Below are 27,112 nucleotides of genomic sequence, written 5' to 3' on the forward strand. Positions count from 1 at the left end.
AGTCATTCTGGGGTCCATACGGAAAATAAGCAAGTGTCCTAGGGTTTCAAGTTAGATAGCCACCTACATTAACCATAAAACCTATGTCACTTTACAGGGATAAGATTCCTGAGACCAACTTGTGAATCAATTTCCAAAGTGAAATGCAGGAATTTATTGTGCCATAGGCAGTTAATCTACCTCAGAGATATAGGCCCATTCCAAGGGGCTACGGGAGAATTGATCTTTTTATTTTCTGAGATAAGAATCTGACAATGTAGCCCAGGATGGTGTCAAACTTGTAGCAATCCTCCTGCTTTGGCTTCCCAAATGTTACAATTACAGGCATGTTTTATTATACCCAGTTTTGGAATATATAATTTCAAACAACAGTACAGTTAATTCTTATATACTTACTCAGGCCCCTAAAAGTAGATCTACCAATTCTATAACATTTAAAAAGTACTAAGGGGGACGAGAGATACCCTAACAGTTAAGAGCACTTGCTTTCAGAAGACCCAAATTCTGTCTGAACCAGCCCATAATTCCTATGGCTCTCAGAGGCTCCCAAGGACACACACGCAACTGGCTCTCCTCTCTCTCTCTCTCTCTCTCTCTCTCTCTCTCTCTCTCTCTCTCTCTCTCTCTCACACACACACACACACACACACACACACACACACACACACACACACACAAAAAAAAAAGCTTTTTAAAAAGTAACAAGAAAAGGGAATGGAAAGACAGCTCTGCAGTTAAAAAGCACTGGATGCAACACTCTCTCCTGGTCTCTTTGGACAGTATACACATGTCCAAAGTGTGTAATGCAAGACATCCAGGCAGACGAAACACCCATAGATATAAAAATGGAAAAAAAAAAACTAACAAAAAACAGAAAAAAAAATCAAAACAAAACCTGAGAAGAGCCACTAAGAAGGAACAAATTCCAAAAGTTTCTTAATGTTAGTATGAGTAAGAAGTATCAAGAAGCCTGCTTCAAAAGCACTGTCAAGTCTGCCAAGAAACTTTCCAGAAAATCAGGCATGGGGGCACAAGCTCATAATCTCAGCGCCTGGGAAAGACTGCCACAAGCTGAAGATCAAACTGGATGGGCTACACACCGAGGCCTTGTCTTAAAAAACAAACCAACCATATTCAGCGTTTATAGAGCAATGGTTCAACATTTCATTTTAGGTATGAGCATGAATAGCTGATTCATTGACTGACTGGGACTAAGTCTTGCTATGTAACCCGGGCTGTGTCTGTCACCTGAGTGCTGGGATTAGAGTGTATACCACTAGGGCTGGCCTGCTCTAGACCTTTGAAAACTATGTCTGTAGCTGAGCATGGTTTGCACCTGTAATGTCAGCACTGAGGAGACAAGCAGGAGGCTCATGAGCTTAAAGCCAGCCCTCAGCAGGGCCTCAATCTAACTCAGTACCAGTGAGGAAAGCTTGCTGACCAATGGCCAGGTTTTTCTACAGAGCAAAGGCTCATGTTTTTGGCTTTGAATTTTATTCTTCAGGTCTAAGACTACAGGTGTTAAGTGCATTCAAGCCTTAATCTACACGGCGACACTGCGGGGGCTGCCTGGTCTCACTAGCCCCCCAAAGGTTCTTAGGATCCTGGACTATCACTGGGAACAGCCAAATAACTGCAACTGAAGATGTCACTATATAATAAGCATTTTACACAAATTCTCTGGTGGTTTTTAAATTATAAGACAGGACATAAAGGCCCTGGAAAAGCATTTTCCCATGAGCCTGAATCTTTGGTCTCTGCAGTAAAGATAACCCCAGTAGTCTGGTTTCTGTTAACCATGTACAATTTGCCAGGATGTCCTACTGAACAAGCCAACCGACTCCATAGAGCCTGAGAAGCATTGCCATGCCCTGTGATTAGTGCTCGTGTGCAGAGGACTTTGAAACTTTTCACATTTACTAAGGGAGATGTTGGGACTGCTGGCTTCTGATCGTCTAGATTTGATGTGTTGTGTTCAAAAGAGCCATGTGTTAGAGGGGCTTGATCAGTGTTGATTTTGTCAAACGACGTGACATTTCCCCAGAGAAAGGGGAAGCCAGTCTGCAATCGTCGCGTTCTAACTCTAATGGCAGTAAGCTCTCCTGCTCTACTTCAGCCACTCGTTAACTATCTTTAAGACTCGGGTGGGAGGGTGTTCCACAGAAGGTTCCTTGATAAGAGCTGGGACTGAAACTAAAGTAAGCCCATCCTGAGACAACTGCCTTCTGGCTGCTCTGCAAAGAAAACACCACTGGTACCAAGTACCTGAGAAGGAAAGGAAGGAAGGAATGAGCTGGAAGTGAAGGAACGACACAGACCTCCCACATACACACTTTAAAAACTTTTATTTATATAAAAAACTCATTTGTTTTTAAAAGCATTAACAAGAGAAAGAAAGAAAAAAGATACAGAGCAGAAGACATGCCCCTTAGTAGTATTCGGTGGGAAGGTAGGATTTTTGGTTTGCTGAAATTGAATGTTTAGTGTTTTTATAAATGAAAGAAGAACAACAAACAAACAAACAAAAAAACAGTTAAAGGTCCCCAAAGCCCATGGCTATTCTATCACCCACACCCACCGAGAAGAAAGAGCACCAGGAAGAGCAGAGGACAAGGGGAACCAAAAGCAGAGGCAGACGTGGGTGGGGGAGGGGGAGGCTCCCCTGTGCAGTGTACTCTGAGGGTCACGGAGAGCAAAAAGCTCCTTTTTGCTAGAAAAGGTAAATGGGACTCGGAAGAAATGGGAGGGAAGCAAAAGGTTAAGGGGGGAGGGGTTGTAATGCATAAGAAAAGGGGTTGGCGGGCTGTGCACTTTTCTCCTACCCCATAGCCTCAATATATTAAGGAACAGGACAAGAGGGATAAAGAATTCCAGTTGCATTGAATAGAGCTTTTAGATTAAGGAAAGAAAGCAAATAAGGAAAAAGAGTTAAAAAACTGAACCCACATAGTAGCTGCTTCTCTAGCCCAAGCTATACCCTTCACTATAACAGTAAGGGTGCAATGGAGGCAAGGCCTGATTCCCTGTAGCCTTTCAGAGATGATGGGAACTGGGGACAACTCAGGAGTCAGTCGCGGCCCTCCCTCCTAACAGCCTCACTTTGATCTTCACCCATCCCAACTGTATGCTGTTGAGCAGCATCCTGCTGTGGTACACCAGAGGCTTTAACAACCCCCAGTGAGGACTTGAAGTTCCCTAGGTTACCACTTCTCTTCTTTCCTTCAGCTACTGGGGCTCAACAGTGGGTAAGAAAATAACAAAATCTGACTTGCAAAATCATGAGAAATGAGACTGCAGAGGCAAAGAAAGGCACCTGGAAGAGAGGGAGGAGGTGCACCCCAGGCCAAAGGCACAAAGAAGAGGCAAAGCCAGGGCAACTCCTACCTTAGAAGGGCAAAGGGGGAGGAGTTATGTACAAGTCTTGTAGTTGGCCAACAAATCCAGGGAGGGGAGGAGAGGGAGGACAAGCTTATAAAGGAAGAAGAGAGATGGGGTGGGGAAGGCTGGGGAAAGCCAGCTTGGAAGCTTCCTGCCAGTTTCAGACTAACCACTTCATGTACATTCCTTCTAGTTCCTCCTAGAGGTTTATCTTCTCAATAGACAATCTTTGTTTCTTCTCAACAACCAAGGTTCCATGGCATTCTCCTTTTTACAAAGCATCTTGCAAACGGCCAGGTCAAGTTAGCAGATTTATCACAGGGTAGGAGAGGAGGGTTAGAGACAGCCTTGGTCAGGACAGCACCCCGAGGTTGTCCTGCAGCTGACAGGAGAGATGGAGTCTGTAGGTCCTTTGTGGTCCCTGCCTCGGTCGCACAGGAGGAAGAAGAGTTCTTACTCCGAGGTTGGGAGTACTTCACTTACTTGAGGCCCTTGCCAGGTGGAATGTGCCAATGTTTCCAGCCTTCATGGCTTCAAAAACAGCCACTGCATAAGGGAAGGACTCACACTTCCCCATCCACAGCAAAATAAAAATTCCCCCACACCAGAAAAAATAGTCTTGATTAAAAGTCATCAGTTTGTCAGAATGCTGAATGCTGACAGACAGCGTGTAATTTTCAGTTCTTCCCAACGCTTCCAGTAGAGAGTTCCACTCTCCCTCCCTCTCTCTATACAAGGCCAAGAGGTCCAGGGAAGGCTGGCAAAAAGAGCTGATCTGCAGCAGGTTCAAGATATGCAAATAACTGAGTCAGGTTTCTTGGGGGAAAACTGGAAGTAGGGGCTGGGAGGAGAGGACAATTAAACTTCAGTGGAAGATGTTGATAATTCACGGATGAAAGCAGCCACTTTGGGCTACAAGGGTAGGAGTCAGCCTGGCAGTTGGCACAATAGTCCAGCGAAGAAAGGAAAAAAATCATCAGTCCATTTCACCACCAAAAAATAAAAGTAATATATTATAAGCCCACATGGAGCAGGTAGAGTGGTGCTAAATCTTCTGCTGTGGGGAAAAAAAAAGAGAAGGCTGTTAATAAGGCTGAGAACAGGAGTATGGGGGACAGACACAGCTGAGCAGATCTGGAGGCAGGAAAGCACACGACAGAGAACCAGATCATCTGCCGCATCCCAGCCTTCGAAGAGGCCATGATCACAGAGGCAGAACCCTTGGCTCACACAAGTGTCTCAGGCCTAATCAGATCAGCATGATTGGCAAAGAGCAGGCACATAGGGACCTTCTTCCTCAGGGCCATTTAGGAGTGACTGGAGGACATACCATGGGGGGGTAAGACACTTGGTTCCCCTCATCATCCAAAACCAACACATCCAACTCTTCCTCCAAAGACTCGTGCCCCTCGTCCTGCTGTGAACACATGCAGTTTGTTAGTAAGAGAGCCAAGGTAAGAATTTCTAAGTATGCGCCAGACCTAAGGAAAATCCCAACACTGGTAAAGTAAACAAACACGGTCAAGAGTCCAGGGCAAATACCCTAACCAGGAGCAGGTGATGTACTAGAGAGGTTAGTTAGCGTCAGTGACATCAGCAAACAATCAATGAAAAACATCTCAAGAACCGTCAAGATGCATCAAAGCCTCTACTTTTTCCTGAAAACACCTACCAAAAAAAGATTTATCTTTCTCTCTCCCCCCCATTTTATATAATACACAGTTTCAAAATATCATTAGCCTCATACACACAGTAATATATAATAAGGATTTACCATCAAGGGTGCTCCCTTCAATGGCTCCATATCACCCAAATCCCCAGATCGGTCCAGTGTTCTGTTGTGGTCTCCTCTCTCATTCAGTGTGGAATAGTTGTTATCTAGAGAAAAAAGTACACAGAAATGAGAGATCTCTTCTAGTACACAATGCATGTGAATTAGGCACCCGATTGAGAAATGAGCTGTTTCAGATGCTCCAACAAGACATTAAACGCTGATGCTTTTTAAGACTTATACGCAGCTTGAATATAAGGGGGGAGATGATATATGAGATATGCCCAGTACTGGGCATGTACTTCAGTGGTAGAGCGGTTAGCCTAGACTCATTTCCCACCACTGCAAAAACAACAAAGCAGTAACAATGAGAAACAGTGTATCCTATGGTGGTTGATACTAAAGAGACCTGGCCTGCTTATATACAGCCCTGAAATTAAAAGAAGACAGAGAAATATGCTACAATTGGAAGGAATTGATAATGCAAAACACAACTTGAGTTTAGCCTTTGGGAATGAAAAGAATTTAGAAGAGCAAAGGGGAAGAACATTCCAGTAGAAGGCTTCATATAAAGATTTTTAAATAACTCAGTAATGTGTTGAGTGTCCTCTTGTAAACCTACAACTGCAGCAACTGGAGGTTAAGGAAGATTCACAGATATTCAAGGTCATCCTCAGCTACAGAGTAAGTTCAAGGTCAGTCTGAGATACAGGAGAACCTAATGATAACAAATAAAATAGAACGATGGGATAAAATAGCAAGTAGGAAGGAGGCAAAAGAAGTCAAGGTCATCCTCAGATAACCTGGGCTATGAAATCCTGCTTTAAAAAAAAAAAAAGACCAGTAGAGAGTAGAGAGGAAGAACAGAGAGGGACAGGGCTAATTACACGCCACACAGAAACTTTATGAGAACAAATGTGGGAAGAGAATCTATCCAGAAGTCAAGGTCAGGGGGCTGGTTCACTCCCATCACATACTTGGTGGTTCACAACTATCCCTAAGTCCAATTCTATGGATTCTGACGTATAAGAGCATGGGCCACCTGGTAAACAAACATACACGCAGGCAAAACACTCATACATACAAAATAAAATAAATTGGCTAGGCATGGCAGAGTCCCAGCACAGGAGAGGCAGAAGCAGGTGTGCCCCGGTGAGTTTAAGGCCAGTCTGATATACAAAGCAAGTTTTAGGACAGCCAGGAATATACAAAAAGATCTGTCTCAAAAAATAAATTTTTTTTCTCCTAAAACTATTTTCTTTAAAGTTCAAGTTTGTCCCATCCACAGTAACATATAAAAATGTAGAAAAGAGTAGATTGATCAAATTTTTATTATAATTTCAGATATCCTTTCAAATGGAGATAATCAATCACTATACTTCTGGGATGGTTGTTTAGGGGGTAAAAGCTACAGGGGAAAAACAAAAAGAGCCAGGTATAGTGGAGCATATTTATAATATCAGCATTGGGAAGTAGAGGCAGGAGAATCAGGAGTTCAAGAGCAGACTCAACTGTAGGGAGTTCAAGACCTGTCTATGTGACCTGAGACCCTGTCCCAAAAGAAAAGAGAGAGAGAATGCCTACTCACCCCCAATTAAACACTATTCTGCAACATTAGACAGGAATTCTTTACCTACCTAATGATTTTGTGTTTGACCCCATATTGCTCATTGGAATTTCTTCCCGGTCAGGTTTCTTATCTATATGGAATTAGAAAGTTATCCAAGTCAAAATCCAATACACCAAAATCTGTATAAAGTAGACATTTCTTTCTAGCATGCCATCTTTCCTTGCCTTTATTCAATACAGTTTTACTCAGCACATACTATGTACCAAGACTAATCACAACCTACGGTTCTAGGAAAGCCCTTGCAGAACTCTGGTCCCTTAAACATTTCAGAGGCATTTGTTGGCCTGATGGCCTTAGTCTCATCCCTGGAAACAACCTGTGAAGAAACTGAGCCCTTCAAGTTTTCCTCTGACCTCATACCCAAACTAAATAAACAAAGAAATAAATGGGGGGTGGGACTTCAACAATATGGGCCCTTACATCTCAAAGCCCCTTTAGTCTTAAAGATTGCAAGGTTCTAGGCTAAAGATGTAGTTCAACAGTAGATGAAGCGTTTGCCTAGTCTTCTCACATATGAAGTGAATGAGGGTGTAGGAAATGACTTCTATTGGTGTGGAATAAGCAGACTTTACTATATTCAGAAATGGAAACATCTATTCCACATAAAAATATTTTTCCATAATCATAAGCACTTTCAATTTAAAAAGCATTGTGTGTGGGCCGCTAAGGTGGTTAACGGGCTCGAGCACTTGCTGTGCAAGCCTGTCAGCCTGAGTTTGATCCTAGAGACCAGATATAACTACAAGAACAAGCTCCCTGGTTGCCCTCTAACCTCCACTTGAAGGCCACCATATGTGTGCCCACAACACACATCACAGACAATAATTAATTTTTAAATTAAAATAAAAATCCAAGGTTGGGAGCACTGTTGAACATTTTTATATACCTCTTTTAACTCTGGGTTAATAGAAGAGATAGAAGTAGAACTTAGTCTCATAATTTTAGCACTTAGAAGGCAGAGGTAGGGGTCACTGTAAGTTCCCAGTCCAGGCAACTGGGAGCCCATGGTAAGACTTTGCCTCGAGAAACCCACAAAAAGTAGATGGGTTAGTCTGTCTTGCCCTTGAATGGCATTTACTTATACAGATACACAGATTTTTGAAAAGTAATGGTACTGTCTCCCTGCAAAATAACAGTTTACAGAACTATGCAGATGTTGTAAAAATTAACACATTATACATGTGTATTTATCTTGACTTGTATAATCATAAAAGCCATAAAAATTGTTTTATTATTACACTTTGTGTGTGTGTGTCTGTGTGTCTGTGTGTCTGTGTGCGCGCATGGGTATGAATGTGCACATGGGAGGAAGAGAGGGAGAGGAAAGGAGAGAGAGAGGGAGAGAGAGAGCGACCATGTGCCCGTGTCCGTCCATAGCATGACACAGATACAGTGGTCTGAGGACAACTTTCAGGGGTCAGTTCTCTCTCATGAATGAACTCAGGGTGTCAGGCTTACTGGCGGGTGAATTTACTCGCTGAGCCACCTTGATGGTGGCTCTTAGAAAGCCTTCTAAGTATTGGGATGTTACTAGGCTCAGCAACTTGGGTATGATTTTCCCGATTATACTTTTCTTCTTTCGGATTTTGGGGTTTATTGAGGCTTTTTTAGGGGGCAGGGTCTTATTCTACAGCTCAGGCTGGCCTCGAACCCCCTATGTAGCCCATGCTGGCTTTAAATGAAGGGCAATCTTCCTGCCTTAGCCTTCCAAGTGCTGGGATGAGTCACTACACTCAGCCAGAATTATATTTTTCACTCAGGTAGCAAATACTGTCAGTTTTTTCAACAAAGTAATAAAGTCTCTGTGTTTATTTCTGAGGGAATGCTTGCCAAATAACCATGTTGAAATAATCATCACTTGTGTGTCAGCTACTTCATTAAGTAAAATAGTACTCTATAAAAACTGGCTAGTCTAATTAGTAATACCAGTAGTCTGCCTCAAGACAGTCACAGTGGCTCCCTGTGGCGCAGCACAAGAGCTTCACATTTCCTCATTAACACTACACATCTAGGCGATGTGTACTTAGGGTAGAAATATAATAAAGTATTACAGCTCCATCAAGGATGCTCCTAAATGGAGATGCTTTTTAACTGAGGAATGCATGGGAGTAACCCCAACTAGTTCAGGTCAGTGTCACCATCTCCATCTGTGTTGGCCCCAGCAGCACGCACTGTTTTTATGGCATCAGTGCATATGTCCAAGAATCTTGGGGCTCTCACGCCATGCTCCAAAAGCCATGGGTGGAATCAAAAGGTAAAAGCCATAAGATAAGAAAGGTTACGGTACATACTTTTAGTGAAACAAATATATAAAATACTAAATATATAATTCATCTATGATAAAGTGGTTTAAAAATCTCTACCTCAGGGAACACAAAAAAAAAAACTTGCCAAGAAAGACATGGATTCAGTTCCCAGTACCACACAACACAAAAACACAATCACACACACACAGAGCTATAACGGTGGTGTTTTCTCTAGGGACTAGAAATAATGGACTTTCTGGTTGTCAGTAGTTTTTATTTTTTCCAACTAGAAAAGCACTAATAATTAACCAAGCACATTAATAAGTAGAACAGAAATTTAAGAGAAAGATTAAACAGAAAACTGACTCACCCTCTAGTAACTTGAAGTTCGCAGGCAAATTAAAGAAGCCACCACACTTGGTGGCTGGAGGTGGTTGTCCTCTAGGACACTCTAACCAACCAGCCACCCAGCCACCCCCTTTCCTTTCCTCTTTCCCACTTCAGGTCCTTCTCTGATCACCCTGCCCCAGTTCCCTGATGAAAGTTTATTTGTGACAGAAGAAAAAAAAAAAAAAAAAAAAAAGCCACACTCACGCTACTAACTACCTTGATTTTGGTTTTACTTTCCCTTGAGACAGAGTGCCATGTAGCCAAGGTTGGCCTTGACCTATTACTGACCCTCCTTTTGCCACCTCAGAGTGCTGGCTGGGATTACAAGTGTGCACCACCACACCTCTTACTGCCCTGTTTGATTTCTAAATTCAAACCTATTCTCTTAACACAGTATAATCCGGATGCAAAGCATTACTCCCACACTCGGCATCTAGCTTTTTTTTTTTTTTTTTTTTTTCTTTTTTTTTTTTTTTTCGGGGCTGGGGACCGAACTCAGGACCTTGTGCCTCCTAGGCAAGCGCTCTACCACTGAGCCAAATCCCCAACCCCCTCGGCATCTAGCTTAATTAGAAGTAAATACATATCCTTTCTGAGTTAATAAGCCATTAAAGAATGCCAGGAGCACTAAACAGAGAAAGCTGCACCCCTTGGTTACAATACCTGATTTTTGGTTCCGGTCAATGAGGGGGAGAGTGCTATCATCATATGAATGGCTGCTCTGGCTTCTAGATGCATTGTTTAGGTTCACCTAGAGACAAATATAAAACCCAGTGTCATAGAAACCTGGAGAGATTCCTGGCCCCTCCAACTAACCATGTACCTCCCACTTCAGGAACCCTGAAAGAGCATGGGTTTCCTTCCCCATGCTCACCTGCCTTAGCCCTCACACATTCTTCCTGAAGGGCTTAGATGCTAGGTGCCTACTGACAGTAACTCCTCAGAAAAGACTGAGTGTAGGCAGTGGTGCATACCTACACTGCTAGTACTTGGAGGACAGAGCTAGAGGGAACAGAGAACAGTAAGCACATGAAGGGTCTGAGTAGACAGAAAGCTCACAGTGGCCATACATTATCACTGCTCCCTACCAGCAGCATCTACTGTATGTTCAACACTGAGAGAGAAGAACTACTTCAGCAAAAATAAACTGTGAGCACCACAGTTTATAATAAACTGGATTAAAAAGTGGTGTGGCAAGTCTTTACAATCTAACCAAAGACAGAGGCACTAGCCAAGGAGCAAAAGAGAAGAAAAGTCAAAGCTTCAGTCGAGAGTTATTGCACCTGGAAGTCTGATTTCTTCCACCCCTCTTTTTCCAGTGGCTTCCGAAGCTCCTTATAGCCCCAGATTGTCTGCAGGACAAGAGCTGCTGCCCGGACTTCTTTTTCTGAGCGATTCCTATGAAGGAAAGTAACACCATACAAAGTTTAGTTTTCAGACAAGGGATCTCAGAACTTATACTCTCTAACAAAGTGGTTTTCAACCTTCCTAATGCTGCATATAGTTCCTCACGTTATGGTGACCCCAGACATAAAATTATATTTATAGCTACTTCATAACTTGACACCCACAGGTTGAAAACTACTGCTCTAACAGCACAAGGATATAAAAATGTAAAAGTGGGTGAAGCCAAATTTCACCAACTCTTATACTGTATGAAACACTGACATAAACTACTTTGATGTAACAGTCCATACCAATTTACAGACCAACACTAAGAATGAAAATAGAGCAATACCTCTCCACATGTTACAGGAAAAAGTAATCTCACAGAATGGAAGAGAAAAGTTATTTTCTAAAAACTCTTCTTCAAACTCAAATTCTCTTAGCTGTGATTAAGAAAAAGCTCACCCTGATTTGTTGATCAACACCAGCTTCTCAATACCCTGGGTCTCTCGAAGCTTTTTGGCAGCTTCCAAGTTCTCAGCAATAACTTCGTTGATGGTGTTCAATATAGAGACCACGGTGTCTTCAGAGAAATTCCAGGAGGAGTTCTGTTGACCTCCTGGCAGATTCTTTACCAAGTTAGGAATAGCATGTTTGCCTATAGCAGTAAAACAGAAGGTCAGAAGGGGCCTCACAATACACTTGAGAGTGGTAATCAGGCCAAGTGTAAGTTCTAGTCATACAAATTAACTCCATTATTACTAAGATTATTTCAAAGGGGGCAAGAACATGAGACAGCCATAAACTCACTGCCATTCATCTATTTCCTCAAGAGCACACAGACAATGAGATGCTGGATATCAAATATAGTCTGGTCTTTTCAGACACAGTAATGAAAACAGTACATTCAGTACTATCTTATGATAATCTGTGGGGCAAAGCATTCTTTATGAATTTAAAAAATTCAACTACTTGGGCTCTGCCACTAAGTAACTAGTTTAATTCTGGGCAAATAAATGAAAAAAAAAGAAAAGAAAAGAAAAGAAAAGAAAAATTCTTAACAATGCCTAGAGATAGAGAAAACAGATATTCAACAAATAATAGTGGTTATAATGTTTTGGAAGAATCATCACTTCTTGCTTTTGTAAGAGCCACAAAACTATGAACCTTCAACACTCAGAAACATAAACTATGAAGGATTATAAGATCCTTCTCCTCAGTGATGTCAACAAATGACTAAACGTTTGCTGGATTCCGGGCACTGTGCTAGGCACTAGTTCAAATCCTTACCAATTAACTCTTTGTTCCGAGCATCCACAGCCAGATTTCTCAGTGCCCCAGAGGCAGCTTTCACTACTCGCTCGTGTTCACTGGTCAGGAGGTCAGCTATGGCAGAGAGAGCCTTCTCTTGACGAAGAGCAGAGCGGATGTATCTGCCATACTATGAAACACATGGGAAGTGGTACAAAGATTACAAATGGTAGCAAACTAGTTATCTACACTCCCTATCTCCAAACCCATGCTCTTAGAGGTACTCACTGTCCAGCGCCCAGCACACAAGTTCTGGATAGCTCCAGCCGAGGCTTCCAGGATGGCAGGTGTCTTGCTCTCCTTAAGGAGTGAAATGTATATTCGCACCACTTCTGGCTGAAATAAGAGTTCATAGCCTGCACAGGAAAGGGCAAAACAGAAATCACTAATCAATGCCTACAAAGCAGGCTCTGGCTGCCTGCAGTTCTGCTTCTCCATCATCAGGCCCCTCGAATTCCCTATCAGTCATGAGCAAACTTAGAAGCTTGATTTCATATCTGTCCTCTCGGGTTTTTGTTTTGTCTTTTGAGACGGGGCCTTGCAATGTCAAGCAGACTGGCCTCAAACTCATAATTCCTGTCTTAACCTGTGAGTACTAGGACAACAACGGATCTCTGTGAGTTTGAAGCCAGCCTGGTCTACAGACAAGTGTTCCAGGAAGCCATGGCTACATGGTGTGGTGCTGACTCACAAACAAAAAAAACTACTAGCCCATGGTAAAAAGAGAATAGACATCAACTCAATTGTATTCAATTCCTCTCTCCTTTCTCCTTGACTTGTACCTCATAGCTAACTTTAGCTTTGTTTGTTCCATAAGCAACCGGGCCTAATGATTCAACATCTGAAACAAAAAATTATTTCTAATTTAACTCAGTCATTCTCCCCATCATGAGTATGACTAAATGATAAACAGCCTGAGATAACATAATTTAATTATCAACTTTTATATTTATAGAAAGCTAGCAAGTTTATATTCATTAATATACTGGATCCAAACATCCAAGCTGAGATAAAGGCATTTCTTCTAACAGTAAGGTTCAAGATCCAAAAAGCTGCAGTGGCCATGCAGATAGCTAAGTCTCTTTTCTTATGTTTTTCTGAGGCATGCTCTCCCTGTGGATCCCAACATGGCTTTGAACTGATAGCAGTTCTCCTGCCTCAGCTACCCAAGTACTAAGGTTGCATACATGCACCATTATACCCAGCCTAGTTTCTAGCTCTAGACTAAATACTTGTGAATGAATTTTCCCAACACTTTTACTGTCACTTCAAATCTACTCAGTCAGAGAGAAATGTTCACATAGTGCATAAAACATGTTACCATATCCAAATTCTCTAGAGACAGAGAATAAGGAGGGTAGCTTACCCCGAGCAGGACTAGTTCTTTTGGGGAAATCCACTGTATCATTTGCTGGATCCTCGGTAGGCTTTTTCCCTATGAAAATGGAGAAAGGGCGGAGAGAACAGGGTAAAGAACTTTTTTTTAAAAGGAAAGATTCGACCTGACAGTTTTTCATCCTTCAGTCAGAATCTTCAGATCATAGATGCAGCATCAAAAGAGGCAAAAGAAGGGAAAGCCCACACATAACTGTCCCAACAGGGATGATGCAGAAACATGGAGGACCAAAACAGGCAGTAAACTGTATAAAAGGATGGCCACTCCGGATGCTGTGAACTCAGTTCTGATAACATGGACTGCTGTCCAGAAACAGCATCTCAAAACCACAACCCAGAAGGTTTAAACTGATTCCAATGCTTCTCCTCAACTAAATTTTCCTACATGCATCCACAGGGAAGGGTTAGACAAAGAGATATTAAGAAAGGTAAGAACCAAACCATGCAAGTTAGGAGACAAGCGCCTTAAAAGATTGCACTTACCTCTAGAGAACCACTCATCTTCCAGTGCATCACCAAGGTGGAAAGCGAGGAGAGAAATGAAGGAAGAAAACGCAGGAGAAAGATGTCAACAGGATCATGGGCAAGTACACAAGAAAGCAGAGGAGGAGGAAGTATAGGGAGGAAGGCCCCAGTTTAGCTCAGTTCTTGTCATTCACTGCCCTAGATGCCAAAACACTAGCAATCATCACCATCCTCACATCACTACCACCAACCACCACCAACCACCACCACCACCACCAACCACCACCACCACCACCACCACCACCACCACCAACCACCACCAACCACCAACTACCACCAACAACAACAACCACCACCAACCACCACCAACAACAACAACCACCACCAGAGCAAAAGGACACATCTCCATAGGGAGACTTCCACACTATTAAGTACCTATAAAGCTAAGTGCTCCTCCTGCCCCATATTAAAGAATAGGAACTAAGTAAGACTCACCTTTGCCCTTCTTGGCCCCAAAGCAACTGGCAGCATGTGGCCCAGTACTGTTAGCCACACTAGGAAGTGCCTCCTGGTAACGCTCTGCCTGTGGGATTTCACGATGAACTTGATATGATAAGTTCCGAAGGAGGCAAACACAATTCTCCACAAGCTTAGGGACATAAAACAAAAGGTTCAGTTGGAAAAGAGAATGCTTATGATGGTTTCCAAGAAAATCTAAGTCTCCATGATTTGAGTATTAAACTATCAATCCTAAATGCATGACTCAATCCGTCTTCTCTCAGATTGCCTTGTAAGAACCTCAAGATCATCAAAATCCTTATCTTCATGCAAATAGGAGGACTAATTATAGACATTTAATGGCTTTTGCAACTAGTTGATGACCCAATACTTAGGTCACTGTTTTCCCTACTAAGAAAATATGTAATCTGGAAGGCTACTAAGCAGCTTAACTATATATGGGACACACACACCTAAAGAAAACTATCTTTGGAGCTTAAGGGAAGCTCAGTCATTGACAGCACTTGCTGCCCAAGTTGGGCTGACCTTGACTGCACCTATGAACCCAGTGCTATAGGAGCAGGGTTGCTGAAGGTGTCTGCTGCCAGCCCAGCCAAACAGCAACCTCCAGGTTCAAGGTGAGACTGTGTCTCAGAAGAGTAAGAGGGAAAGTGCCTGGTAACAGAGGGAACCAGTGTTCTCCTGGCTTCTGCTCTGGGCAATTACGCACATGCACACTTCTCTTCGTCTAAACTAAACGCCCATTTCAGGGAGGGGAGGTGGCATAATAAGTATTTTACATTCTCTGATAGCCTGAAGTGGTAGGTGGACCACGGGTATCTTGGGAACAAAACTCACTTAGTCATTAACTTACCTTACTGTCTGAATCCTTCTGCCCAATTTCTGCCTGAACAATGAAAATGAGGGCATCAACTAGGCCATCACACTCCCGAAGTTTCCGCCGGGCTTCACTCCTCTCTGAGCTTACATTTCTAAGGGGAAACACAAAGTTCTGAGGATGGCTAGATTCCTGAAGTCCCCTCTTAGATATCATTATCCATTTACATCTAAAGCGCCCTTAAAACTTTTTCTAGTCAGTAAAATAAGTAGTTAATACTTACTAAAAGCAAGGTACTGCAGTTGGAAATTGACTCAAAGTCTGTCTTCTGAGCTTTCTCAAGCTTATAAAGTCAGGTTGAAAAAATACCAGGAACTAGAACAGGCCGTCAGTGTCAAAAGCACTAGCACTGGATGCTCTTCTAAGGACTTGGGTTCAACCCTCAGCACCCACACAATGGCTGAGGATCTAACATGCTCTTTCAAGCTAAGTGATAGACAGCTTACCCAAGCTTATACAAGACAATGGGTTTAATAATACCCAGCACCACAAAAAAGGGGGAAGGCACACCAACATCAGTAAATCTAGCCAGAAGTCATTTGTAAAGCAGAACAAATATAGACAATGACAAAGGTGTTTAATTTGAAATACAGATAACGTGACAGGGATGAAGAGAACACACAAGTCCACAACGAGGTCAGAACCTATGTGGGAGGTTCTAAACAGGCATTTACCTAGTTAGATGAACAGAATCAAAAAGGAATAAAAATGATGTGCATAGGAGGAAGGGAGGGGGTAAGCACACAAGCAGTAATGGTTCACACGAGAAAGAAGCAAAGGCAGGTAGGCGGAGATCAGCACACACAGGCAGAGGAAAGGCTGCCTAGTACGTGCCATGCCCTGAATGTGGTCCTCAGTACCACAAAATATCATAAAAGCAAGCAAGCAAGTAAACAAACAAACAAACAAAAACCCCAGAAACTCAACTTCTAATTTAAAAAAAAAAAGCCCCCATAAAATTCCAGCTGGGATGTGGTACTGAAGACTGAACCCAGGGACGCACTTTACCAGTAAGCTCCACTGTATCTGCTGCCAAACTCCATCCCTTTCTGAGACAGTCTTACAAAGCTAGCCTTGACTACACTGCAGTTCAGGCAGGCTACTGACTCAACCTCAGATAGGTTTACAGGCCTGCACTACCAACCCCAGCAAAAACTGAGTCTTTACAGTCTTGAAAACCTCACTTACCTAAGGCAGCCAGCTGTGTTGGTGAGCACTGACTCCCATTCAATATGCCGTGGCTTACAGTCTTCATTAGGTTCTCTCTCCCAACCAGAATGCGGAATGATAACTTCATCTGTCAAGGCGTGTAGCGCATGGTCCACAATCTCCATTTTGATTGAATCATGGGATGAGAGATTCCACAGGGTTCCTGACAGGGACAAGTCAGAGAGTTCTCTTAACACCCAAGACACTATATTGGAAGAATATCAGAGGCAGCCCTAGTCTATTTCTTCTTAGTCGCCCTCAATGACCATAGATACGTCCATTACAGAGTCTATGAATCCATGTAGTGTTAGTCAGGTTTCAGACCCATGATAATATATATGGTGATATATATTTTATACTGTAGTTTAATACAGGCACACAGTCATAAAAATAAAGCTTTACAAAACAATCTACACTAGTTTCTTTACCTCAGCAACAGTCACTTTGGCCCACATAATTCTTTGTTGTGGGAAGTTGTCCTGTCTATTGTTGGATGCTTACCAGCTAACCAGTATCCTAGCCATCGGATGCCAAGAGCATGCTCTACCTAACCTCAAGTTATGACAGCCAAAAGCAACTACAACAAAGGAGATGCCCTCTGGAGGCAAAAATATCCTGCCAATTAAGAACCATTATTTCTTTTTCTTTCTGGAATAGTGATTATGCCCCTACAAAATGGAATATCATGTATAATCTGGAAAATTATCACTCCAAATAAATGGCCATAAACTCAAACTTCTAAATGGAACAGGCAGGTTGAGTCAAGAAAGGCACACATTTAAAACAGATTATAAGGTTGGGTAAATGGCAATTGCCACCCAGCTTCTGTCTTTGGAAAACAAGTTTCTCCACCACTACGGTTGGTCAAAAATAACAGACTGTGCCAGACAAGGTGGTCCATTCGTTAATCCCAGAACTCAGGAGGCAGAGGCAAGTGTATCTCTGAATTCAAGGAGGACAGTCTATTATATAGTGAGTTCTAGTCAGCTTGCCTACATAGAGCAAAGACCCTATCTCAAAAAAAATGAGAAAACATGCAGGTACGCACAATGTGTTGGAAATTACTGTGTGTGTCATGTGCCATCCAAGGCCACTCGTTACCTCAGAACCTATAATCAAAAGGTAATGGACTGGCCAGGTATGGTGGTGCATGTTTATTACAGTACTTGGGAAGCCAAAGCAGGCAGATTACCTCACGTTGAAGTTCAACCTGCTCAACATAGTGAGCTCTATGTAGCCAGAGCTACATAATGAGACCCTGACTCAAAAAGAATTAATTATTCAGTAAATTAATGAAAAAGTAATAGACAGATTCTCGACTCATCCCTCTCTGTGGATTAATAGGGACCCCTAACCTAGCACTCACCAGTAATCACTTCAGTCAGGTCCATATCACGAGCCTTTCGGAGCAATCTGACCAGGGCAGGAACACCATCACAGTTTTTTATGGCAATCTTGTTATCTTGGTCACGTCCAAAAGAGATATTCTTGAGAGCTCCGCAGGCTCCGAGGTGCACTTCCTTTTTGGGATGGTCTAACAATCCTACCAATATCGGGATGCCCTTGAGCTTCCGCACGTCAGTCTTCACCTTGTCATTGCGGTAGCATAAGTGCTGCAGGTATGCAGCTGCATTGGACTTAACAGCATCCAAGCGGAAGCCTAGCATGGCAATCACCTCTGGCAGCTCAGGCTGTCTCCAGTTTGGAGGCGGGGGCATTCCCTTGCGCAGACTATCCAAGCTTGCTAAACTTCCCCGCTCGTGCTGAGCTAAAGGAGCCCAATAGTACTGATCAGGTGGCACCTCTTCACCAATCATGTCTTCATAGCTCCTGCAATTTTGAAAGAACAAAGAACAAAGCAGTTAAATATGGCTTCGTTGACATTCTAGTTACCCATCATCTTCAAGGTAGGATCACAGCTCTACACAGAGATCATGCATCTGTATGGTCAAGTTTAAATAATTTTGTGTGTGAGTTCAAGTCTTCTCAATGTCCTTACACTATTTTTTGAGACAAAGTTTCTTCCCAAATCTGAAGCTTGCTGATAAGCTAGACTGACTGTCCTGCAAGACCCAAGGATCCTCTTATCTCTGCTTCCCCAGTGCTGGGATCGTTAAATGAGAGCCACAAGAGAGCTTAGCTTGTTATGTAGGTATTGGCAAACTCCATGTTGTTGAGACTTAGCTTCAGTACTACCGAGGTCAAAATTGTCAAGTTCACCCCAAGGCCTCATATGCTGTTCAGTCAGACAGGTATGTTCCAAGACAGGTATGCTCCAAGAATGAGTTCCACTCTTCAACTTCTACACTTCTAACCTGCCTAAATGGTGCCTACACACCAAAACATATTGGAAAGTCCCAGCTCTTGGATCAAAAGAAACTGAAAGATATCAAATGAGAAGCAACTTTTCCTGTTTCATTACCACCAATACCCACTAGAGGGTGAGCCTGTCACATTGTTATTTATTTATAAGTACAAAGGAAGAGACCTATTATCTATGAGTTCATCTCACCCTGGGGCTCCCACTGGGGAGGGGAGAGGCTATTGTGTGGGATTCTTCAAATAAGACTGTTTGTTGCTTGTTCCATAAAACCACTCCCACTGTCACCAAACATTGAAAATTAGCCTACCTAGCATGTACCAACACTGACCATTAAACAATAAAGGATTCAGCAGAACAAATCTAAAAATAATATTATAATAATAAATATTTGTTAAAAAATAAATTAGGCTGAGCAATGGTGGCACATGCCTTTAATCTCAGCAATTGGGAAGCAGAGGCAGGGGGATCTCTATGAATTCAAGGCCAGCCTGGTCTACAGAAAAAGTTCTAGGACAGCCAGGGCTACACAGCCCTGGTCTTGAAAAACCAAGAGAGGTAGAGGGATGATAGTAAAAGCACTTTTAAACTTAAAATGTCATTGAAACAAAATAAAGTAGGTTGTTTTAAAAGCAGATTGCTAAACATTCATTGCTACATGAAAAAATATTTCCTTTTAATGAGAAAACAGGATTCATGTAAGAACACCCCATGGATACACCAAACTGTTCACAAGAGAACAGTGTTTTAGGCTGTGTGCTGAGCATATTTTACTTTTCTTGTTTTCTTGTTTCTAGTTTAAGACAAGCAACTACAAAAGTAATGGTCATTGCCAGATTTGGTTTCAGTCACCCAAGGAAATCTATCTTTATACTTCCTTCTTTCATAGGCAGCAGATCAGGATTCTTTTACAAATAATAAACTACACAAATGATCAAATAACTTGCTTAAGGCTATGTAGATAATGGCAGAGGCACAACTAGAACCAGGGTTTTCAAGTTCAGTGCTTTTGCCACTAATCACTGCCTCGCTGTGAAAGTTTGACCTTGCACTATACTTGAAGGCCTGAAACAGGAAGCGGAACTCTTCTAGTCGAGAATCTTGCTAGTCAAGCAGGATTCCAGAGTCAATGTCACCCTGGAATAAACCCAAGAACCAAGCCCCAAACGCTCTCTATGTGAACGAATGGGCACTTCAAAGGACTGCAGGGAATGGTCTGGTCATCCACACCCACCTCTGTCTAATCTCTCTTGGCTAATGAGGAAGTTCTAGCAAGCAGACTTGCACTTCAGCCCCACTCCTTGGGCAGACTGTTCCAATGATAGCTGCTATCTATCTACCCTGGCTAGCTTACACCAGCTAAGATCTGATGCCCCTTTAGGAATAAAAGGTGAGTCACATGGGAGTTGAATTTGCTAACCATGCCACCTGAAGAGTGTCAGTGACTCAAGCTTAGATAATAGGGCCTCTACTCCTGTCCCAGACAAATTCAGTTTATGGTTAGCCAATACTACCTAATACACATTCAGGAAGTGCCGAGACCTTTGCTTTGGAAGGTCATGAACCTACATACAAAGACTGAGTAACAGCCGTCCGGGCACCCTCACTATCAAGATAACAAACTATAAGCCTTCCCCTATTTCTTGACCTGGAAAATATAGACCCTGATTTTAAAGTAATGTTTGCAGCCCAAAACCAAACATGATTTTTGCACACACCCAGAAGTAAGAATTTTTAAAATAACTTTCGAAAATATGAAAGCCCAACAGGAGACATGACAAAGGTACTAACAAATAGCACACAAAGCCTAAAATAGGTCCTTTAGAAAAGGCCTACCAGCCAGAGCTAAATAGTGATACCCATCTCAGTAACAACAAGAGAAAGGGAAGGAAGAGAGAAAGCGAGGGAGGACCTTCCGACCCCACTAGAAAATATTCTTCCAAACAGTAATCATGACATTCGGCCACCAAAGGTCACCTATAGGAGTAAGTACCCTCAGAATAGACAGGTGCTTAGACATTTGGGAGTATTACTAATGCACCAGTCTAGGAGGACCACTCCCCACTCACTACCTTCACAAAACCCTAACTAAATCCAAAGTGTTAGGGTTTCTGTGAGCTCATAAGTGATTATTTATAAACATCAGGATTTGAACTACTGCAAGGACAGTTAGATTTTCAGGAACAAGAGTATAAACATTCCCAGGGCCCTGCACTTAACTCTTTGTGGTACTCCCTTCTCTATTGCCAAAAGGGAGAAGGGAGACCGATCTTATGTAGAAACCAACTCTATTTCTTAAGCTATGGTCCGATAACCATCACCAATCACTTTTTTCTTCTGAGTTTAGTTTAGAAATGGTCAACACAATAGTCCAAACCAGCTTTGCAATGATCCTGCCTTGGCCCCTTCAGCAGTGGAATTACAAGCTAAGTGATCTGGCTACAAATTATGTTCTCTCCAAATGTGATGGCACACCTATAATCCCAGAATTTGGAAGGATTAGGAGTTTAAGGTCATCCTCTACAGTTTAGCCAGATTGATGGACAGCCTGAGCTACTAAGACCCTGTCTCAAAACAAAAAACAAAAACACCAAAAACAATCGCTAGCAAACAAACATGCATGACTTAGGGTAATTATAAGAGAGAGTAAGTAAGAGGACAAAACATTTGCTGTTCCTTCCATGAAAAAGAGACAGGAGTCCAACTGTCCACAAGTGTCATAGTCCCTAAAGCTACCTCTTCCCCATCTGGGAAAAAGTCTCTTTCCCCATTCTTGCCCACCTGAGGCGCCGTCGAGGGTCCGAGGGTGTTCCTGTCCGACGGGCAGTACCATAATCAGACATCATGCCGTAATCTAGGTCATCATAGCCCATGCTGCGCTGGTCATCCTCTAGCCCATAAGGCTCTGGATGAAAACGATGCAGATCTACACTGCTCCCACCTACTCGAACCTGGGGCTGGGGCCCATAGACATCTTGTCTACTGGGTGCCCGGTAGCCCTCCATGCTGGGCCTATAGCGCTCCTCAATTCGGGTCACTCGGGACAGACTGCCATAGTTGTCACTGCCACCTGGATAACCATCTTCATAGTGTCGGCCATACCCATCTGGAGGATAGTGGAAGTTCCTAGGAAGAGTTGCAGTGCCCGCCTGCCCCACATAGGGACCAGGGCCCCCATTGCCATTCTTGCGGAAATCACGGCCCAAGGTCTGGATATAGTTATTGGAGACTGCTGAGGCATCCACAGGCAGCCCATCTGGCCCCATGGGGACAGGCTGCACTGTCCGCGTTGTCATCGTCTTCACAACTTTCTTGACCTTCAGTTAAACAAGAAAAGGAAAACCAATTATTGAAGGAAATTAACAATCTATGTTTAAATTCCACAGTACTCTAAGAAAAGAAAGAAACCCACACTAGGTCTTTACATAGATGTATTTGTCATCCATTCCTTTTCTCCATCCTACAGAAGCCCTCAATGGAGAACACTGCCCAATCACTAACATCCTCTTGGGAAGCTACTGGAACTGGCATACACTTCCTTCCTTTCTTCTCACCTCCTACACTCTTTTACCTTGTCTGTTTCCCCAGTGATCACTTTCTTTCTGGCAATCAGTGGCCTTCGCTCACTTAATTTGTTAGCTTCTCTACTAAAAGACCATAGAGGACCTATCACTCTAGGACATGAAAATCTCAGCTTACTGTGGTCTCTGTGCGCCTAGTGGTCCCATCATCTGAGGTCTCCACAGAAACAACAGACATGGCTCCTTCAGGGTCCTCCTCTGTGTAGGTTTCCACAATCTGACCTGGCTCCTGCATCCTGGGGATAGTGCTGTACAGAAGGTGGTTGTGATCCTGTAGGAGAGAGAAGAGTGAAACTACAACTAAACCTATGTAGTAACAATCCATCCTAGCAAGAAACACTGGTGCCTCTAGAGACAGAGTCTTCATGCATTTCCCACTGTCTCTAGGGGTTTTTTTAGAAAAAAATGGCTGTTATTTTTAAAACTTGTATAAAAAGGCACGTCACGGTAGTATACAACTCTAATCCCAGAACTCGAGAGGCAAAGGCATGTAGACCTGTAAATTCAAGGCTACCCTAATATACACAGCAAATTCCAGGCCAGCCAGGACCACATAGAGACCCTGCTTAATAAATAACTTATGTAAAAGAACAGCAAATAAAGCTTCCTAGTACTAGCTATCTAGCAAACAAATTTTTAAAAGGTAACTAAAACCATACTGACATTGCGTGACAGAGACAGCAGACGTGACTTCCCATTCTGGTCACCTACTTTCATATGAACTGTGTGAACTATGTTAACTGTCACATCTACAGCATCTGGAGCATTACTTCAAAAAGAAGAACTCACCCAATAAAGATAAGATTAAAAAATAAAAATCAGAGGTTTTTGCTGTGTTTTGTGAAGCCAGGTAAGCATTCCAGCTACCACCAAAAAAATCTAGAACCCTCTTCTTACTTTTACTTTGAGGTAAGGTTCCAGTAACTTCCCAGGTAGGCCTTGAAACTTTCAATCCTCCTTCCTCAACCTCCTAAGAGACTGAGATTAGACTTGCCCCACTAGACTCAACAAAAGTTATCTTTTGGCTGGTTTTATGTTATTCATCAGATTCAAGCTTTTCTACAATATAGAATTATGCTCTCCCTCGAAACAGCTGCAGTTTCTGAAGGATCAAATGAGACAGGCGTACTATGAGAAAAGCCAGTGATTTAAAAAAAAAAAAAAAAAACCAACAAAACTATAATTTGGAACAGCACCTTCTTAGTTTCCTAAATTAAAGACCTAATAAATATTTATGATGAGCACTCCAGCATACCAATATGATCATAAACACTGGAGAGGTAAAAAGATGTGAACCGAGCCATCTAGACCTTGAGTCAAAACAATTACCTGGGGTCCGTTGAGTTTCAAATCTGAAAATTTCTGTCTCTCAAGGTCAGCATCGCCCACAAACCGGCCGTTCTGAAACATAGCCCACAAGACAATTCATTTTCTGGCTGTCCTTTGTTCTGTCAAACACAACATCTTTCTTTCAAAAACGAAAGGGCTTTTGAGAAAGTATTTGTGGACTGAAATCCTTGTGTCAGTATTCCCATAAGAACCGTAATACTCCTCAATCTTAAGATAGCACTTTCCTCTAAATTGGAATGGGGCCTAGAATTCTGGCAGGCGGGGTCTCTGGAACACAAGAGCGTAAGTTCCCTGAGTACACAAAGGTTGAGTTCAGTAGTTTCAAGGCTACCGTATGCCTGATTTCTTGAACAGTGTTTGGCACATGAGAAGCATTCAAAGACCATTTGCTGAATAAATAGCATACTCAGGTAAGTTCCCTACACATAACCTTTTTAGAAAGTCCTAAGAATGTAAGTTAGAAAAGCTACAATGGGGTGGTGGGTATCCCAAAAAAGCCTTCTTCTATTATTCTAGGGATCTTCATGCTGTGGTACCATGGGAAACTCCCATGCCAGGAGACTTTTTAAAGAAGAGAATTAATTTCCGAATATGAAGGAAAGTCCTCAACAACGGCCCTCAAGAAAAAAATCTTAGCATCTTTATGAAGTTACGGCCACAGAACACATTCACAAAAGTTCTTAAATTGCTCTATTTTAAGCACCAAGGCATAACCTAATGAGACTGTATATATAAAAGCACATTTCTTGCTCCTCTCCAAATAGAATACAGTAAGACCCAACCACCTTGGGATATTCTTCCTCCGCCCATTCTCCCTTTACATACAGTGTAATGCTGCAGGGGGAGGAAGTTAAACATTGCTTTCAGGAAGAAGGAAGGGTGTGGTTTCATTGCTGAGCAGAGGTTAAAAATAAAAGGACAAGAGAAACCACTAAATCCTGGGATTCTCCACCACCTTAAGTCTGAGCACCCCCACTTTCCTTCAATGCATCTCATCCCTAACTCTCTCTGCTCAAGTTCCTGAAAAGTTCCCCGAACACTGCATACATGGTCTCTTGTTTATTTCATGGTCCTGATTATTTCAAATTATATCTACTAGTCTAAGGACTAGGCAAGCAGCTGGGCATGAGTGTAACCTAGCACCAGGGATGCAGAGGCAAGAGGATCACAAGTTTGAGGTCAACCTGAGTTATATACCAATACCTAGTCTTCAAAAACCCAAAGGTCTGGAAATGTTGTTTAGTGGCATGTACAAGAGCCAGGTTTCCATCCCTAGCTCCTCACACGTACGTTAGTAAATAGTCTAGGATATGTTCTATGGTAAAGCATTTGCCTAGCATGGTCAGGGCTCTAGGGTCAATCCCTAGCTACAAGACAAACAAACACACAAAAAACAAATAAGCAATCAAATAAGGACGAAGTGTGAGCCTTGTTCTAATGCCACTCAGACCTCTAGAGGGTCAGTCTACTCAAGCAGTGCCCAGCATGTGTGCGTGCACATTCACTCAGATACATTACAGTAAAGTCAGACATAAACCTTAGGGAACACAATATACTTCTCATTTCTAACACCAGTCCTCCCAAGTCACATCTAAGTCAGCCAACCCTGAGACCACTACTGCTCCTGTGGTTATCTGGGTTAAATAATAGCATGATACCCCCTCTCCAGCTCTAACCAGCAAAAGTAACAATGACCTCTTCTCCCAAAACATGGTTTACACACCCAACAATAAGCACACAAGGACATATGGGAAAGGAATATGAATACTGGGGATTTATGAACACTGTAACACTTTCTGAGAACAGATTGTTCGCTGGTTGAGACTGAACTGGAGCTAGGAGCTCAAGATGCCCAACTTCCCCAACCACTAAGTAGATATACTTTCCTAATTTTTCACCCTGAGAAAAAAAGATATTTCAAAGAAAACAGAAGTGACTCTGAGTGTAGCTACAAAATACAGTACCATAACTAGAAATAACTAGAACTGCATCCCTATCCAAAACAGGAAGTCACAAAGGGTTTCTAAAGTCCATCCAACTCAGATCAGTAACTAATTCCTTATTTCTTAAGCAACATTTATAATATTCCTGGAACAGTTCATCGTCAAGTGTAAACACTGGACAGCCCAGGGCCAGTAGCATCTCATTAAGGATCTGTAGGCCTCGGTTGCAACCATGCCAACGTCCTACCTGCAGGTCTGATGGAGAAAGGGTTACCTGATGCCGACGGGTGAGGGTGCCGTTGGCCATGAGTGAGTTGGCATCTTGTGGTGAGACCCGGACGCGTTCCAGTTGCGCCGACACATGGCGCCGCTCCTCCTCCAGCGCCCGGGTCAGCTTCTCAAATTGTGCCTCTTGTTCTTTCACAGAGGCCAAGATGCTGGCGGTCGACTCCACCTCTGAGTCGTCCATGAAGGTAAGGGGAGGAGCCGCCGCAGGGCAGGATAAAAAGTAAGGTGGACCACAGAGGGAGTAGAAAGAAGGGAGTAGGTCCCCTCACTTCACACTAGGGGTGGGGGGAGGGGGGTAAGAGAGAAGAGAAAAGATCACAGGTCAGAGAAGACAGAAGAATTGTTAATCCCCAGCGCCAAAGATGCCCTCTGTGTTTTTACTGCAGTGCAGAAAGCAAGCCACCACCAACCAAGCTTGGGAGCCCATCACCAAGGTCTGTTCCAATAGGAAGGACCCTTTGCCTACTTCCCTCTTTAACACTCTACGAACTCCTTCCTATTGAAAGAAAAGGTGGCAGTTTGACCAAAGTCTCTATACTGTTGGCAGGACAGAGACACCATAGCGTGGGATTAAAATTAGATTGTTTTATGGGGTTGGGGATTTAGCTCAGTGGTAGAGCGCTTGCCTAGGAAGCGCAAGGCCCTGGGTTCGGTCCCCAGCTCCGAAAAAAAGAACCAAAAAAAAAAAAAAATAGATTGTTTTTCTCCGGAAATATTTGCAGGCATCAGCTTAATAAAAGTTAACTCCCGGGTACAAGGACAAGTTACTTCTACAAGTAATGGACAACACAAATTTTACTTAACCTCTCCCAAACCTGAACACTATAAATGCAGCTGTAGTGATAAATTATAATAAATTAAAATGTCAGTTAAGAAATGGAGATATTAGCTAAGTGGTGGAGGTGCATGCTTCTAATGTTAACACTTGGGAGGCAGAGGCAGGCAGAGCTCTGTGAGTTTGAGGCCAGCCTGGTCCACAGATAAAGAGTTCCAGGACAACCAGGGCTACATACAGAGAGAAACTCTGTCTTGGAATAAAAAAAAAAGAAAAGA

At 42.8% G+C, this 27,112-nt stretch overlaps 1 protein-coding gene across 10 annotated transcripts in view; it reads right to left on the reverse strand.

The window, feature by feature from the left end:
- Positions 1 to 2,328: 2,328 nt before the first annotated feature.
- Ctnnd1 (catenin delta 1) overlaps positions 2,329 to 27,112 on the reverse strand; it is a 50,118-nt gene continuing 25,334 nt past the window's right edge. Inside the window, exons 2-20 of one of the 10 annotated variants that reach the window (XM_032903587.1) lie at positions 26,046 to 26,334; positions 23,808 to 23,879; positions 22,597 to 22,749; positions 21,679 to 22,214; positions 17,944 to 18,407; positions 16,557 to 16,740; positions 15,345 to 15,462; positions 14,468 to 14,621; positions 13,991 to 14,008; positions 13,479 to 13,547; positions 12,341 to 12,468; positions 12,092 to 12,242; positions 11,267 to 11,459; positions 10,699 to 10,813; positions 10,079 to 10,166; positions 6,787 to 6,849; positions 5,153 to 5,256; positions 4,709 to 4,792; positions 2,329 to 4,435 (exon numbers count right to left, since the gene is read on the reverse strand). In XM_032903587.1, coding sequence (XP_032759478.1) covers positions 4,424 to 4,435; positions 4,709 to 4,792; positions 5,153 to 5,256; positions 6,787 to 6,849; positions 10,079 to 10,166; positions 10,699 to 10,813; positions 11,267 to 11,459; positions 12,092 to 12,242; positions 12,341 to 12,468; positions 13,479 to 13,547; positions 13,991 to 14,008; positions 14,468 to 14,621; positions 15,345 to 15,462; positions 16,557 to 16,740; positions 17,944 to 18,407; positions 21,679 to 22,214; positions 22,597 to 22,749; positions 23,808 to 23,879; positions 26,046 to 26,240 — 2,901 coding nt within the window. In that variant the 5' untranslated portion in view covers positions 26,241 to 26,334 and the 3' untranslated portion in view covers positions 2,329 to 4,423. Of the gene's footprint in view, positions 4,436 to 4,708; positions 4,796 to 5,152; positions 5,257 to 6,786; positions 6,850 to 10,078; positions 10,167 to 10,698; positions 10,814 to 11,266; positions 11,460 to 12,091; positions 12,243 to 12,340; positions 12,469 to 13,478; positions 13,548 to 13,990; positions 14,009 to 14,467; positions 14,622 to 15,344; positions 15,463 to 16,556; positions 16,741 to 17,943; positions 18,408 to 21,678; positions 22,215 to 22,596; positions 22,750 to 23,807; positions 23,880 to 26,045; positions 26,335 to 27,112 lie in introns of all 10 variants that reach the window. The other 9 variants (XM_032903586.1, XM_032903584.1, XM_032903585.1 and 6 more) reach the window with 9 other exon arrangements.

Source organism: Rattus rattus, chromosome 5 (genome assembly GCF_011064425.1).
Source record: "Rattus rattus isolate New Zealand chromosome 5, Rrattus_CSIRO_v1, whole genome shotgun sequence".
Lineage (NCBI taxonomy): Eukaryota > Metazoa > Chordata > Mammalia > Rodentia > Muridae > Rattus > Rattus rattus.